Source organism: Scomber japonicus, chromosome 2 (assembly GCF_027409825.1).
Source record: "Scomber japonicus isolate fScoJap1 chromosome 2, fScoJap1.pri, whole genome shotgun sequence".
In the NCBI taxonomy this organism is placed as follows: Eukaryota; Metazoa; Chordata; class Actinopteri; order Scombriformes; family Scombridae; genus Scomber; species Scomber japonicus.
In genome coordinates, this window is record NC_070579.1 from 4,945,508 (window position 1) to 4,961,770 (window position 16,263).

Sequence of the window (16,263 nt, forward strand, 5' to 3'; positions counted from 1 at the left end):
TAAACTTTTACCAACAGAAAAACGTTATTTGATTGACCAATAATGACAAATGGAGTGAATGTATATTAAAAAGTTGTGAGTGCACCAATAAATCTAATTAAAAGAAAAATCATATTTCTCAATCCAAGAGAGAAATACTAAACATGCATAGGCAATTCCATTTAAAATAAACTTAAATTTAGAAAGACTGTCAACAGCACTGTACTTCCTACTTGCTATACGAGCTAATGACAAACAATATCTCATTTGAGTATGAAAATACTCAAATCATTCAAATAAAATGCCAAATGTTGTGGTGATGGAAAAAAGTCTTTAACCAAGAGTTCAAACAAAGATACACCCGTTTTTTAGAAGTGCATAGGCAAAAAAGAGCCTCTTCCATTTAAATGTCAAGATGTCTTGGAACAATTTCATGAGAAATCAGTAGTTAAAATAAAATACCAAGTGTCTCCTTGCAGTGATGGAAAACCTGTTACTTTTAACACATTGAAAAGATTAAAACATCTACTTTCAAATGATAAGTTTTGCTTTCTTCACTTTCACATTAAATCTACACTTTAAATGTTTTTAAAAACCTCTAACATTACGTAGACCATGAAAACTAAGAAAAAGACACTTTGAAATGAAACCAGGCTTATTAAAACTTTAACAGGTCTTTGCTTGTTGTTGGTAGTTTAAATGTGTATGTGTATTCATCTGAAGACTACCATATAGTGCAGGGGTGTCAAACATGCGGCCCGTGGGCCAGAACCGGCTCGCCGAGGGGTCCACTTTGGCCCACTTTCCTCCCTGTCTTTTCCTCCCCATCCTCTTTTCCAACCTTTCCTTTCTTCCTCACTTTTATTCTTTCCTTCCTTCCACCTGTCCTTTCTTCCCTCTCCTTATCTTTCCTTCTCACCTTCCTTCCATTTGTCCTTCCTTCCTGCCTTCATTCTTTTCCTTCCTTCCTTCCGTCCTTCCTTCCATTTTTATAATGGTCCGGCCCACATGAGATCAAATTGGGTTGTTTGTGGCCCTTTAATGAAAATGAATTTGACCCCCCTGGTATAGTGCTTACATTTCCTAAAGGACAAATAAGAATATCTAAAAGCTTGAGACCCGATTGGGTTTATGAGGCAAAGAAGAACAACACAGCTGGAGTGTGAACAAAAAAAAAGAACAAGCCTTAACTTTTTATTAAATTACGCAACGTAACAACTACAGCGGAAATCTGAACAGTGTGACGCTGACAGAGTCCTCACGGTACGAACAGGCTTAGTGACAGAACCCCGATGGACCAACTCAAACCTCTTTATCGCGTGTTCACCTGAAACCAGACAGAAACAGAAACAGATCATCAGTTAAGATTCAAATTAAATAAGAGACAAAAAAAGGACAGTTTTGCATAAAATGTATCAAGACTCCTGCACTTTTTCTGCCTGGTATATAAATTACATACATGTGTAATAATGAGGCTGTTAATTAAAAGGTGCATATCGCTTCGTTTAAGATATTCTGACTCTTTTTTTTTACTTTCACTTTAATTTTCACTTGTTCTTTGAGGGAAAAAGGAAACCAATAATATGTTGGAAAGTAAAAATGTATCTTCAGCAGGTTTATGCTGTCATTAGTCATTCAGGAAGAGACATTTTGTAATTAATTTCAGTTAAAAACAACTAAAAATTGAGCAAAATTCCTCCTAATAAGACATTTTGCTGCATCATTCCTACTTCTATAATGCCCATTGTGACCAGCTGAGGGCTTCACAGACTACCAAGTATTAAAAAAAGGACTTAAAACATTTCTTACTAGCAGAACGTTTCACATTTAATTAACCTTTGCTGTTATTCAGTTCTTAACCCTCCTGTTGTCCTCGAGTCAAGGAAGGAAGGAAGGGAGGGAGGAATGAAGGAAGAAAGGAAGGAAGGGAAGGAAGGAAAGGAGGGAGGAAGAAGGAAGGAAAGGAGGGAGGAAGAAGGAAGGAAAGGAGGGAGGAAGGAAAAATGAAGGAAAGGGGGAGGGAAGGAAGAAGGAATGAAGGAAAGGAGGGAGGAAGGAAGAAGGAAGGAAGGAGGGAAGGAAAATAAAGGAAAGGGGGTGGGAGGAAGGAATGGAGGGAGGGAAGGAAGAAGGAATGAAGGAAAGGAGGAAGGAAGGAAGGAGGGAGGGAAGGAATTTTAACCAGCTGAGGGCTCCACAGACTACTGAGAGTATTTAAAATACTAGGTTGCTAGTTGCATATTCTTAAAATGCATAATCTTATAAAGTTTGAAACTGTTCTGATTTCCTCTCTACACAGTTTTAAAGCTTTGCTGTTAATCAGTTTTTAAGAAAGTTGAAGCTCCAGCAACACCTGTAGTATAGAAGAACTTTTTTAATTCATTAATAAAGTTCTTCTCCATGCACCTTGGACACTCATACCTTCATTACAACTATCATGCTACTTTTATCTCAGCAGTCTTCTTTTTCTCCCCATCTGTCTGTGTAAACTCTCCCTCAGACATATTTTTATATTTTAACCCTCGTGTCGTCCTCCCGGGTCAAATTGACCCCGTCTCTTTTGACTGTTCCTTCTTTCCTTCCTTCCTCCCTCTTTCTTCGTTCTTCCACTCATTCCCTCTTTCTTTGCTCCCTCCTCCTTCCATACTTCTTTCCTCACTTCTTTCCATCCTTTGTTGCTTCCTTCCTTCCTCCCTCCCTCCCTCCCTCCCTCCCTCCTTCCTTACTCCTTTCCTTCCTCCCTGTGTTCTCTCCTTACTTCCTTCCTCTTTTCCTCCCTCCCTCCTTACTCATTTCCTTCCTTCCTCTTCTCCTCCTTTGCTTCCTTCCTCTTTTCCTCCCTCCCTTCATACTCTCCTTACTTACTTCCTCTTTTCCTCCCTCCTTACTCATTTCCTTCCTTCCTTCCTTCCTTTCTTCCTCTGTCCCTTCCTCCCTTCCTCCTTTGACCTGAGGACAACAGGAGGGTTAATCCTCGGTTTCTGAAACGGGGCGTCTACGTACCACGTCATCGATCTTGAGGATGCTGCGGACCGTCTCTGTGGCCAAGGTCAGAGCACTGATGGAAACCAGTAAAGGCTGAACCACCAGCTCCTCCAGGATGTTGGAGATCCCGCCCTGTTACACACAAACACACACATATAAGGGTCAATGATGGGTTTTTATTGAGTCCATGTGGTTTAGTTTAAGTTTAAAGGGTTAAAATGTGAAAATAAATGTATGAATAACTTCACACATTCTTTTTTTGTGGACCCAGCATCAAATTTCTTCTTTTAATCCATTAAACCTACCGCGCTGATGGAAAGTAAGAGAGCTACTGGACTTTTGAACGGCTTGTTTAACTTTAAAACACTTCCAGACGCTTCAGTTGACAAGTCAAAAGTAAAATGCAACCTGTGTCAAACGGAGTTTAACTACCACCGGAGTACGTGGAGTTTGAGTTAACACCTCCACGCTAAACACCCAGGTGCAGCCAAGCCAGCCTCAGCTCCACCAAAGGACCATTTTGGAGTGTGGGAGTCGCAGCAGAGCCGTGATTGATTCCCAGTTAAGACACTCTGGTAAGAAATGCTTTACATTATGGGCTTAAAACTGCCTTCAAATGGAAAATAACAGGATTTTAAACATGCAATTCAAAACGCCATTAATCGCGATTAACTATGGAAATTCTGCGATTAATCTCGATTAAATTTTTTTATCATTTGACAGCCCTAATACTAACATTACTGAATTACCAATTAGCATGAAATCCACTTCAGTAAGGGAGTTAATTCAAATGTTCCAAAATCCAAAGATATTTAAATTAAAATGATAAAAACGGAAAAGCAGCAAATCGTCAAAGAAGCAAATTTGAGAAGCTGAAACCAGAGAATGATTCACTTTCAGTCAACCAGCGACTTATCTTCTAATCATCTATAATCCTCTGTTCTTTACTCTCTACATCACCACATGGTCGTAAACCCGTAACCAACCTTGCGGACGTTGATGCCGGCCATCTTGTCTCCCTGGGCGTGTCTGTTGCGGAGCTCCGTCACCGTGGAGATGGGGTTCAGACCGGCGTTCTCGGCTAGCGTGGAGGGGATCACCTCCAGGGCGTCGGCGTAGGCCCGCACGCAGTACGCCTCCATGCCGCCGAGGGCACGCGAGTACTCAGCCAGACGCACGGCCAGCTCGATCTCTGGAGCGCCGCCGCCGGCTATAAGAGCCCTGAGAGGAAGAGGAAGAAGAAGAGGAGGAAGAGTTAAGAGGAAGTATAATACAGTGTGATGAGTCTTCTTCTTATGAGTCTTTCTTTACATACATCAGAGGTGTCAAACTCATTTTCATTCAAGGGCCACATACAGACCAATTTGATCTCATGTGGGCCGGTTCATTAAGGATCATGGAAGGAAAAGAAGGAAGGAAGGAAAGACAGGCAAAAGGAAGGAAGGACAGAAGGAAGAATGGAAGGAAGGACAGAAGGAAGAAAGGAAGGAAGGACAGATGGAAGGAAGGAAGGAAGGACAGATAGAAGGAAGGAAGGACAGAAGGAAGGAAGGAAAGATGGAAGGAAGGAAGGACAGATAGAAGGAAGGACAGATGGAAGGAAGGACAGATGGAAGGAAGGACAGATGGAAGGAAGGACAGATGGAAGAATGGACAGAAAGAAGAAAGGAAGGAAGGACAGATGGAAGGAAGGACAGAAGGAAGAAAGGAAGGAAGGACAGATGGAAGGAAGGAAGGAAGGAAGGACAGATAGAAGAAAGGACGGACAGATGGAAGGAAGGAAAAGAGCACTGGATGGCAAGTGGGCCGGATTGCACCCCTCGGCGGGCCGTATATGGCCCACGGGCCGCATGTTTGACCCCCCTGACCTACATGTTCCATAAATGTGTGAAAGCCTCCTGAACTCATCTGCGGAGAGGACACAGGTGAGTAATGGAAGGAGAGCGTTCAGATGTAATGTTCCTCTGCTCGTTACGCACCTGCACCGTCAACCTGTGCAGGAGCGCCTTTGTCAGAGGGGAAACTACACCGGCCTTCAAAATAAAAGGTTTCCACTAAAAGCTATGGTGGCCGGGAAGGGTCATAACACATGCAAATGCCAAAACACCTGCAAACTCAGAAAACACCTTCATCGATGTTACAAATATTCACAACACCAGCAAATAGGGAAACGAACTGCAAACTAGGTGAAAACGGAAATGTTTCCAGGGGGACCATTATCAGCGATGGGACCCACATCCTGTTTCCGAAAACAAAGAAACACAGAATTGTTTCCAAAGAGGTAAGTGTAATGTGTAATTCCAACATATTAAGTACTCAGATAATTGTTAAACATTCAAAACGGTCATGTGTCATATGACTATACTCGTTTTTAATTTATAGGGGGCGCTGTTGCCCCCGCGTGAGTCCGTCGCTGATTATGGTCCCACTGGAAACATTTCCGTTTTCACCTAGTTTGCAGGTGTTTTCTGAATATGCAGGTGTTATGACCCTTCTCGGCCACCGTAAAAAGCTCCACGATCAGCTTAATCTATCACAAGTTACGATACGGACGAAATCAAGTATCACGATATTTTAGAGCAAATACCTCGATATCGATACAGCTAGAACAGTCTGGTAAGTTCAGAAAAAAATCATATTTTACTGTAATGCAGCTTTAAAACCAGGAAAAGAAACTGATGACATTATCGTGATATTACGATATCCAAAATCTAAGACGATATCTAGTCTCATGTCACGATATCGATATAATTTCAATATATTGCCCAGTGCTACTTCCTGTCATATCTCACATGTTCTTTAGTCTATTGTTCCAATTATTCATGAAATAGTCAATTATAACTTATTCCTAATTAATTCACATCATTGTTCATTATTCATCCGCCGCTGAAAATAGTCCCCAACCACAATTCCCCAGTTTAACTTCCCATGGAAATTTACCAGAAACTTTCCGGAAATTTTCCACCATTTTGCAACCCTAATCACAATCTTGATATAATATCTATATATTGCCGAGCCCTACTTCCTGTCCCTAATGGCTTCACATCATTGTTCATTATCCATCCGCCGCTGAAAATAGTCCCCAACCAAAAGCACCGTTTCCTCCTTTCTGTTCCCAGCTGGTTTATTTAACCTTAACTTTTTACGGGAAGGCTCTACTTTGGGATAAAAGTTGATATCTTTCTATTATTTCCCACCGACCTCTTCTTGACCAGGCAGCGGATCACACACAGAGCGTCGTGGATGGAGCGCTCGGCCTCTTCGATCACCAGCTTGTTGGATCCTCTCACCACGAGGCTCACCGTCTTCCCTGGACTGGCGCATCCTGTGATCTGAAAGGAGAAGGAGAAGGAGAAGAAGAAGAAATAAGAAGTTAATCTGAGTCATAACGTCTCATCACTGCTGCATCTCGTCCCTCCGCCACTCGGCCGCCAGCTGCGTACCTTGATGAGCTTGCCGGAGCCGTCCAGACTGACTTCCTCAGCGAGCTCCGCTGTGCCGAGCATCTCTGCGGTGAAGTGGTCGATGTGGGCGATGGGCTTAGTGCCGATGGTCTGAGGGGAGCAGAGACAGGGGGGTGGGTTCAGTTATTTTAAATTAATAAGAAGTAATATATATGAGAGAGAGAGAGAGAGTTCTGGACACACAGACGTTAGTATATATGTATAAGTATAACTATGAGGCGTTGATTTTAAATTACATTAAACCTACAATTACATTTTGGAAGTGATGAAAACAAAATTTGAGGGTCAATAAAACCAAAATATGAGTATTAATGTGCATTTTATCAACTGTGTAAAAATATATGTTTTCACATTTCAAAATAAATAACTTTATTTTGTTATTTTATCATCACCATTCTATAATCTCATTGATTTTATTCATCTTTTGTCTTTAATTCAACTTTATCTTTAATTTAATTGTTACTTTTGTCTTTTTAATCCATTTTAACCTAACCCTTTCTTTACTCTTTTTACTTTTAATAAACCCTTTCTCTTATTTTTATGTATTTATTTGATGTTCTCATATTTAATTTACTTTATTTGAATGATCTAAACATGCTTATTTATTATAATTTTTTCATTTACATTTATCATTGAATTTTCTTCTATTACTTTTATTTATTTTACTTAATTTAATTTTCTAAACACTTATTATCTCTCATCTTTATGTTTAAGTTTATGATGAAGTGTCTGATCGTCACCTTGCAGATGAACTCGATGTCCTCTCTCTCGATTTCTTTCACCACCATGATCTTCATTTTGTTCAGGAAGTGCAGGGCGAGGTCACTCAGAGCGTCTCTGTGGCAACGAACGTCCATGTTAGTATGACATCATCACAACAGTAACAGTAATACTAGTAATAATAATAATCTGGGAAGGAAGGAAGGAAGGAAGGAGGGAGGGAGGGAGGAAGGAAAAGAGGAGGTAAAGGAAGGAAGGAAGGAAGGAAGGAAGGAAGTAAGGAGAGAGGGAAGGGAGGAAGGGAAGGAATAAGAAGGGAGGGAGGAAGGAAAAGAAGAGGTAAAGGAAGGAAGCAAGGAAGGAAAAAAGGGAGGATGGAAGGGAAGGAGGGAGGGAAGTAAGGAAGGGAAGGAATAAGAAGGGAGGGAGGAAAGAAAAGAGGAGGTGAAGGAAGGAAGGGAGGAAGGATGGAAGGAAGGGGGTAAGGAGAGAGGGAAGGAAGGGAAGGAGAAAGGAAAAGAGGATGTGAAGGAAGGAAGGAAGGGAGGGAGGAAGGAAAAGAGGAAGGAAGGAAGGAAGGGAGGATGGAAGGATGGGAGTAAGGAGAAAAAGAGGAAGGAAGGAAGGAAGGAAGGAAGGAAGGAAGGAGGGAGGAAGGAAGGAAGGAAGGGAGGAAGGGAAGGAGGGAGAAAAAGAGGAAGGAAGGAAGGAAGGAATGGAAGGGAAGGAGGAAGTAAAGGAAGGAAGGAAGGGAAGGAGGAAAGCAGGAAATGAGAGAGTAAGGAGAAAAGGAAGGAAGGAAGGGTAGTAAGGAGGGAGGAAGGAAGGAAGGAAGGAAGGGTAGTAAGGAGGGAGAAAAAGAGGAAGGAAGGAAGTAAGGAGAGAGGGAAGGAAGGAAGGAAGGAGTTTGGTACCTGAGGATGGACTTCTGGATGAGCAGCACGTTGCAGCCGGCCTTCTTGATCTGTTTGACCATGTTGAGGATGTACGCGCGCTCCTCCCTCAGCACGCGGTCCATCTGAGCGTAGTCCGACACCACGATCTGGTTGTCCATCTGTAACCCCCCCGCAGCCCCCCCAACAGCCCCCCCACCCCGAAAACACACACACACACACAAGAAGGAAACAATCGATCAGTTATACATAAAAGAGGTCATACATATGTTAAACCCTCCTGTTGTAGGAAGGAAGGAAAGGAAGGGAGTAAAGATGGAGGGAGGAAAAAAGGAAGGAAAGAAGAAAAGAAGCAAGGAAGGGAGTAAGGAGGGAGGGAGTAAGGATGAAAGGAAGAAAGCAAGGAAAGGAGGGAGGAAAAGAGGAAGGAAGTAAGGAGAGAAGGAAAGAAGAAAGGAAGGAAGGAAGGAAGTAAGGAGGGAGGGAAGAAAGGAAGGACAAGAGGGAGGAAGTAAGGAGAGAAGGAAGGAGGGAGGGAGGAAGGATGAAAGGAAAGGAGTAAGGAAGGAGGGAGGGAGGGAAGAAAGGAAGGATGTAAGAAGAGAAGGAAGGAAGGGAGGGAGGAAAAGAGGAAGGAAGGAAGGAAGGGAAGGAGTAAGAAGGGAGGGAGGAAGGATGGAAGGGAGTAAGGAAGGAAAGAAGAAATGAAGGAAGGAGTAAGAAGGAAGGAAGGAAGGAAGGAAGGAGTAAGAAGGGAGGAAGGGAGAAAGGAAAAGAGGAAGGACAGAAGGAAATGAAGGAAGGAAGGAAAGAAGGGAGGGAGGGACGAAAAGAGGAAGGAAAGGAAGGAAGAAAGGAACAGTCACAAGAGATGGGGTCAATTAAAAGAAGTGTTCCTCATAGAGGGTCTCACTCACGTCAGTCTTGGGGGGGGACAGGCAGAACTGGATCAGGCCGATCTTGGCCTTCTCCACGCGGGACACGCTGTTAGCGACCTTCTGGGTCAGAACCAGACCGTCCACCAGCTCACAGTCATCGATGGTCCCTCTGATACACACACACACACACACACACACAGAGAGACACACACACACACAGAGAGAGACAGGTATACAGGTTAATACCACAGTAGATACACTGCAGCCAAGGAAGCATACACCAGGGATCCATCTATCTATCTTTCTGTATCTATCTATCTATCCATCTTTCTTTCTGTCTCTATCTATCCATCTTTCTTTCTGTATCTATCTATCTATCCATCTTTCTTTCTGTCTCTATCTATCCATCCATCATCCATGTTTCTGTCTCTAGCTCTCTATCCATCTATCTCTCTATCTATCATCTATCTATCTATCTTTCTTTCTTTCTTTCTATCTATCCATCCATCTTTCTGTCATTATCTATGTCTATCTATCCATGTTTCTTTCTTTCTGTCTCTATCTATCTTTCTTTCTGTCTCTATCCTTCTTTCTTTCTTTCTGTCTCTATCTATCTTTCTTTCTGTCTCCATCTATCCTTCTTTCTTTCTTTCTGTCTCCATCTATCCTTCTTTCTTTCTGTCTCCATCTATCCTTCTTTCTTTCTGTCTCCATCTATCCTTTCTGTCTGTCTCTATCTATCCTTCTTTCTTTCTGTCTCCATCTATCCTTCTATCTTTCTTTCTTTCTGTCTGTCTCTATCTATCCTTCTTTCTTTCTGTCTCCATCTATCCTTCTATCTTTCTTTCTTTCTTTCTTTCTTTCTGTCTGTCTCTATCTATCCTTCTTTCTTTCTTTATGTCTCCATCCATCCCTCCCTCCCTCCATCCCTCTCTCCCTCTCTCTCTCCCTCTCCATCTCTCTCTCCCTCCCTCTATCCTGACTGATTTCAGCAGTAACTTTCTAACCGGCTGGACTTTTCTGGGCCTTTCTGACTCACCCGAGCTTCTTGATGATCTTGATGTCGTGCAGGTCGACGCCGGTGGCGGTTGCCGGGTCGATGACTCTCATGACGGCGTCGACGCTCATGGGGGCGAGGAGGCTGGAGTACTGCGACACCACCTTGGAGCACAGCGACGTGGTGGCGCTGTTCAGCAGCGTCTCGCGGTCGCTCAGCTGCACCGGCCGGCTCATGCCAGTCAGCACCTCCACACCTTTCTCCACCGCCTTCTGGAAGGACTCCGAGATGGTGGTGGGGTGGATACCTGCAGGGGTAGGGGGGGGGGGGATGAGTTAATATCAGGGATTTCTCTCTCTCTCTCTCTCTCTCTTTTCCTTTCTTCGGGGCGAGGGACGAGTTAATATCAGGGATGGGTCACGATTTTCAAATATTCGTTACATTGTAAAAAATCGAATAGTTAATACGACTAAAGCATAAATAAATATATTCTCTCTTGTCTTCTTTCCTTCCCTCCATCTTGCTTTCATCTTCTTTTCCTTCCTTCCATGTCTTCTTTTCCTTCCTTCCATGTCTTCTTTCCTTCCCTCCATCTTTCCTTCATCTTCTTTTCCTTCCTTCCTTCATCTTCTTTTCCTTCCTTCCTTCCTTCCTTGTCTTCTTTTCCTTCCTTCCTTCCATCTCTCCCTCTCCCCCTCTCTCTCTTCCTTCCTTCCTTGCTTCCTTGTCTTCTTTCCTTCCCTCCATCTTTCCTTCATCTTCTTTTCCTTCCTTCCTTCCTTGTCTTTTCCTTCCTTCCATCTCTCCCTCTCTCTCTTCCTTCCTTCCTTCCTTCCTTGTCTTCTTTCCTTCCCTCCATCTTCTTTTCCTTCCTTCCTTCATCTTCTTTTCCTTCCTTCCTTCCTTGTCTTTTCCTTCCTTCCTTCCTTGTCTTCTTTTCCTTCCTTCCTTCCATCTCTCCCTCTCCCCCTCTCTCTCTTCCTTCCTTCCTTCCTTGCTTGCTTTCTTGTCTTCTTTCCTTCCCTCCATCTTTCCTTCTTCTTTTCCTTACTTCCTTCCTTGTCTTCTTTTCCTTTCTTCCTTGTCTTCTTTTCCTTTCTTGTCTTCTTTTCCTTCCTTCCATGTCTTCTTTTCCTTTCTTTTCCTTCCTAATCCCTTTTCCTTTCTTCCTTCCTTCCTTCCTTTTAATGATCCGGCCCACATCAGATCAAATTTGGCTGTATGTGGCCCTTTGAATGAAAATTAGTTTGACTCCTCTGATCTAAAACTCCTCTGATGAAACTTGGACACATGATACTTTTGGTTTTTGACTTACGACTGTGTCCAGCTGAGCTTTTACTTATACCTCCTAGTGTTTGGAAAGAACATTACATCTAACCCAAATCATCACTTTGGGTAAAAGGAATGAAGGTTTCCAGCTTCACCTTTCTGCAGCAGCTTGGAGCAGGCGTCCAGCAGCGCTCCGGCGATCACGACCACAGAGGTGGTGCCGTCTCCGGCCTCGATGTCCTGAGCTTTGGACAGTTCAACCAGCTGAAACACACAAATGATCATATATATATTTAAATTCATGTCTGAAAATCAACCTTCATATTAAAAGCTATCTAGGACTCATTCCTCGCCTGTCAAAGAAATCTATAACTTCCTGTATAACTGGCAGCTCAAATGTTATTTAATTTTATTCATTTGTCCTTCCTTCCTTTGCCCTTTCCTCTCCCAGTGTTTCCCACACATAGACTAATTCGTGGCGGTGCGCCACAGATTCAACACCGGCCGCCACATATTGCGTTTCGTTATTAATTTTTTTTTTAACGCTAATTAAAAAATATGCATCGTATTCGTTAAGCTGCATTTCCTTTTTCCTTTCTCTGCTCTCCCTGCGTCTCTCTGTCACTCACGCGTCTCTCTCACATAGCCTACACACACACAGCCCCCCCCCCCCCCCCCCGGCCGGTTTACCGAAACTCCCCCCCCCCCCCCCCGTCGGCCGGTTTACCGAACGCAACCCCCCCCCGTCGGTCGCCAGACTACCACCACACATTGCCTTCAGATCTGTGGGAAACACTGTCTCCCCCCCTCTCTCCTTTCTCCTTTCCTTCCTTCTTTCCTCCCTCCCTCCTTACTCCTTTCCTTCCTTCCTTTGCTCTTTCCTCCCTCCCTCCTTTCTTTCTTTCCTTCCTTCTCTCCTAAATTCTTTCCTTCTTTCCTCTCTCCCTCCCTCCTTACTCCTTTCCTTTCCTTCCTTCCTTCTCTCCTAAATTCCTTCCTTCTTTCCTCTCTCCCTCCCTCCTTACTCCTTTCCTTCTTTCCTCTCTCCCTCCCTTCTGTCCTAAATTCCTTCCTCTTTTCGTCCTTACTACTTTCCTTCCTTCCTCCTTCCTTCCTTCTCTCCTAAATTCCTTCCTCTTTTCGTCCTTACTACTTTCCTTCCTTCCATCCTTCCTTCCTCCTTTCCTAAATTCCTTCCTTGATCTGAGGACAACAGGAGGGTTAAAGACAGTTTCCGATGCAGATGCAGTGTGTGTTTTGTACCATCCGGTGGAACGTACCATTTTGGCAGCGGGGTGGAGAACCTGCATCTGTTTCAGGATGGTGGCCCCGTCGTTGGTAATGGTCACGTCACCTTTCTCATCCTGGATCTGAAACAAAAGAACCGGACTCTGATGAGAAACACGGAAAAAAACAAAACCCCGACTGAGCAGTTTAAGTTTACGTTAGCCTGAAGTCAGAGTTGTACTGACCATCTTATCCATGCCTTTGGGGCCCAGGCTCGTCCTGATGGCGTCTGCAACAGCTGTTAGAAACAAGAGAGGAACGATGATCAGCTCAACCTGCCTCCATTCATCATCCAACAGCAAGACCACATCTCTGATTCACAGCTCTTTGCCATCTTTGTTGTTTCCCTCCTTCCTTCTTTGCTTTCTTGTCTTCTTTCCTTCTTTATTTCCTTCCCTCCATCTTCTTTTCCTTTCTTCCTTTCCTTCCTAATCCCTTTTCCTTCCTTCCATCTTTCCTTCATCTTCTTTTCCTTTCTTCCTTTCCTTCCATCTTTCCTTCATCTTTTCCTTTCTTCCTTTCCTTCCTAATCCCTTTTCCTTCCTTCCATCTTCTTTTCCTTTCTTCCTTTCCTTCCATCTTTCCTTCATCTTTTCCTTTCTTCCTTTCCTTCCTAATCCCTTTTCCTTCCTTCCTTCCTAATCCCTTTTCCGTCCTTCCTTCCTAATCCCTTTTACTTTCTTCCTTCCTTCCTTCCTTTTGTCTTTCCTTCTTATCCTATCACTTTTCCCTTCTGTCCATCCTTGTTTCCTTCCTCCCTCTTTGCCATCTTTGTTGTTGAAGCGACCAAAAAAAAAAATAACTAAGGTTTTTCAATGTTACACCTTCTAATACAAATGCTGGTCTTGTTCTACTTGGTATACAACATGGAAATATTGAGTGTTATAATTAGCGCTGTCAGCATTAACACGTTAATCGTGATTAGATTAATGCAATCCATAACGCGTTTATTTTTTTTTAATCGCATTTTAATGTGTCAAGCCTTTGTGTCCCTTCTACTCCCCCGTAGACGGCTCCTCTAGCTGTAGCGCTATGCTTTGAAGTGGCCTCCTGCAGTAAACCTACCGCGCTGATGGAAAGTAAGAGAGCTACTGGACTTTTGAACGGCTTGTTTAACTTTAAAACACTTCCAGACGGTTCAGTTGACAAGTCAAAAGTAAAATGCAACCTGTGTCAAACGGAGTTTAACTACCACCGGAGTACGTGGAGTTTGAGTTAGCACCTCCACGCTAAACACCCAGGTGCAGCCAAGCCAGCCTCAGCTCCACCAAAGGACCATTTTGGAGTGTGGGAGTCGCAGCAGAGCCGTGATTGATTCCCAGTTAAGACACTCTGGTAAGAAATGCTTTACATTATGGGCTTAAAACTGCCTTCAAATGGAAAATAACAGGATTTTAAACATGACATTCAAAACGCGATTAATCGTGATTAACTATGGAAACTCTGCGATTAATCTCGATTTTAAAAATTAATCGTTTGACAGCCCTAGTTTTAAGATGATATATTACTGGATCAACTGCAGGTATCGACTGACGGGAGACGTTTGGATTAGAGCCCGACTGATAATGGATTTTTGGGTCTGATGCCAATACCGATATTAGGGAGTAAAAAAAAAATCTAACAGACATATCTGCTGATAATCTCTTAGTCTGTCACAGACTATGTACTTATTTGTGATTTCCTCTCTTTTGACAGTTCCTTCCTTCCTTCATTGCTTCCTCCCTCCCTCCTTACTCCTTTCCTTCCTTCCTCCCTCCTCCTTTCCTTCCTTCCTTTTTACTCCTTTCCTTTCCTTCCTCCCTCTTTTCCTCCTTACTCCTTTCCTTCCTTCCTCCCTCCTCCTTTCCTTCCTTCCTTTTTACTCCTTTCCTTCCTCCCTCTTTTCCTCCTTAATCCTTTCCTTCCTCCCTCCCTCCTTACTCCTTTCCTTCCTTACTCCCATCCTCCCATCCTCCCTCCCTCCCTCCCTCCCACCTTACTCCTTTCCTTCCTTCCTCATCCCTTCCTCCTGTCCTTCCTTGACCTGAGCACATCAGGAGGGTTAAGAATAAATGTAAATATTTTATAAAATGACATCAGTGTAGTGAAACTAAAAATATTGGCACATAACAGACGGCATGAACGCAGACACCAATATATCTGTGACAGCCCAATATCGGCCAGTTATATTAGTTTAAAGATATATCAGTTGGGTTCTAGCTTAGATGCTAATACCTAAAAGTACAGATACCCAACCCTACTTCTGAACAATACCCTATTTTAATTCATCTCCCTTATATAGATGCTATAATTGGAAGATTTCACAGCCTTAAAATGAGCCATCTGCTGTGCTTGAGCCTCTTTAGGAATAACCACCAAATTTCAAAATAAAAGACATTTGGACCCGAACAGTTTTTAAGGGTTAAAAGCCAAAAAAAAAAGCACTTCATCTGTTCATTGAGCCATGTGACCATATAAGCTGATGGATTCATTAACCATTTGCTTACATACCCCCCACCCCCTACTCTATAATATCTTATTTTGGAGGGGCAATGAGTTAGCTTGTGCAGAGATTGTGTTGAGTCATGAGAGCATCCTGCAGGGTTACACTCAGTCACACCTGTGCACTATAATGTATATTTATTTATATATTTTACTTAATCTCCCTTATATAGATTTCACAGCCTTAAAATGAACCATCAGCTGTACTTGAGCCTCTTTAGGAACAGCCATCAAATTTCAAAATAAAAGACATTTGGGCCCGAACAGTTTTTAAGGGTTAAAAGCCAAAAAAAAAGCACTTCCTCTGTTCATATGGAGCCATGTGACCATATAAGCTGATGAATTCATGAACCCTTTGCTTACATCTCAAGCTTCTGACACCCCCCACCCCCCTACCCCTACTCTATAATATCTTATTTTGGAGGAGCAATGAGTTAGCTTGTGCATAGATTGTGTTGAGTCATGAGAGCATCCTGCAGGGTTAGGACTCAGTCACACCCCAAACCCCAACTCCTGTCATCATTCAGCACATTTTAACCTCATTCTGACATTATTTTATAATTAAACCAGCAGTTTCTGACACTTTAACACATGCAGAATAATAAAATGAAGCATGTTAGATTTTAAAAAGCATTATAGCAATAGTTATAATCACGTTTGAGCTCAATTTAGCCTCATTTTGACATGATTTTATTATTATTTCGTCAGTTTCTGACACTTTAACACATGCAGAATAATAAAGTGAAGCATGTTAGATCTTAAAAAGCATTATAGCAATAGTTGTAATCACGTTTTGAGCTCAATTTTGGAGCCATGGGATGTTAAATTACAGCTTCATTTTTTAATTAATTACGTTTGAATTCCTGCATGATAACTGCGCCATGCTTTGTGCCACGAGGCTGAATTTAAAGAGAAGTATTTATAGGGTATTTTTTAATCTACCTTTAGCAGCAGAGATGTTACTGTAGCGGATTTGGGCCGGCTTGTCTCGGTCCACATACGCCCCTCCTTTGTTGCGGCCTCGGTACGGAGTGGTCGGCGCAGCCATCATTTCGGGCATCGCGTGCTTCTAATAGATGGATGATCTTTATTAAAGGTGTTTGGAGCAGGGACGGAGAGGAGTCCCGGAGTTGGAGCACCTCGGTTCGGCTTCAGATGGACTCAGATTAGGGTTCTTGTGCAGCCTGGTCCCGCTGAGAAGCTTCTAGAGCCGCCGGATGTTACGGAAGAGAAGGATCCGCCGGGTGGAAAGAGCGGCGCTTCAGAAAGACGTAGGCAAGGCACGAGCTGTCGATCACAGAGCGAATAGA

The 16,263-nt window shown here is 43.1% G+C and overlaps 1 protein-coding gene across 1 annotated transcript; it reads right to left on the reverse strand.

Moving 5' to 3' along the window:
- Positions 1 to 1,140: 1,140 nt before the first annotated feature.
- Positions 1,141 to 16,193, reverse strand: cct4 (chaperonin containing TCP1, subunit 4 (delta)). The gene is made up of 13 exons (XM_053335139.1): positions 15,896 to 16,193; positions 12,658 to 12,710; positions 12,466 to 12,555; positions 11,341 to 11,449; positions 9,959 to 10,223; positions 8,959 to 9,088; positions 8,063 to 8,202; positions 7,169 to 7,265; positions 6,408 to 6,518; positions 6,166 to 6,296; positions 3,951 to 4,185; positions 2,983 to 3,096; positions 1,141 to 1,306 (listed from the first exon to the last, which is right to left on the reverse strand). The coding sequence occupies exons 1-13, from the start codon at positions 16,011 to 16,013 to the stop codon at positions 1,292 to 1,294; spliced, it is 1,608 nt and encodes a 535-aa protein (XP_053191114.1). The 5' UTR covers positions 16,014 to 16,193; the 3' UTR covers positions 1,141 to 1,291.
- Positions 16,194 to 16,263: the final 70 nt, after the last annotated feature.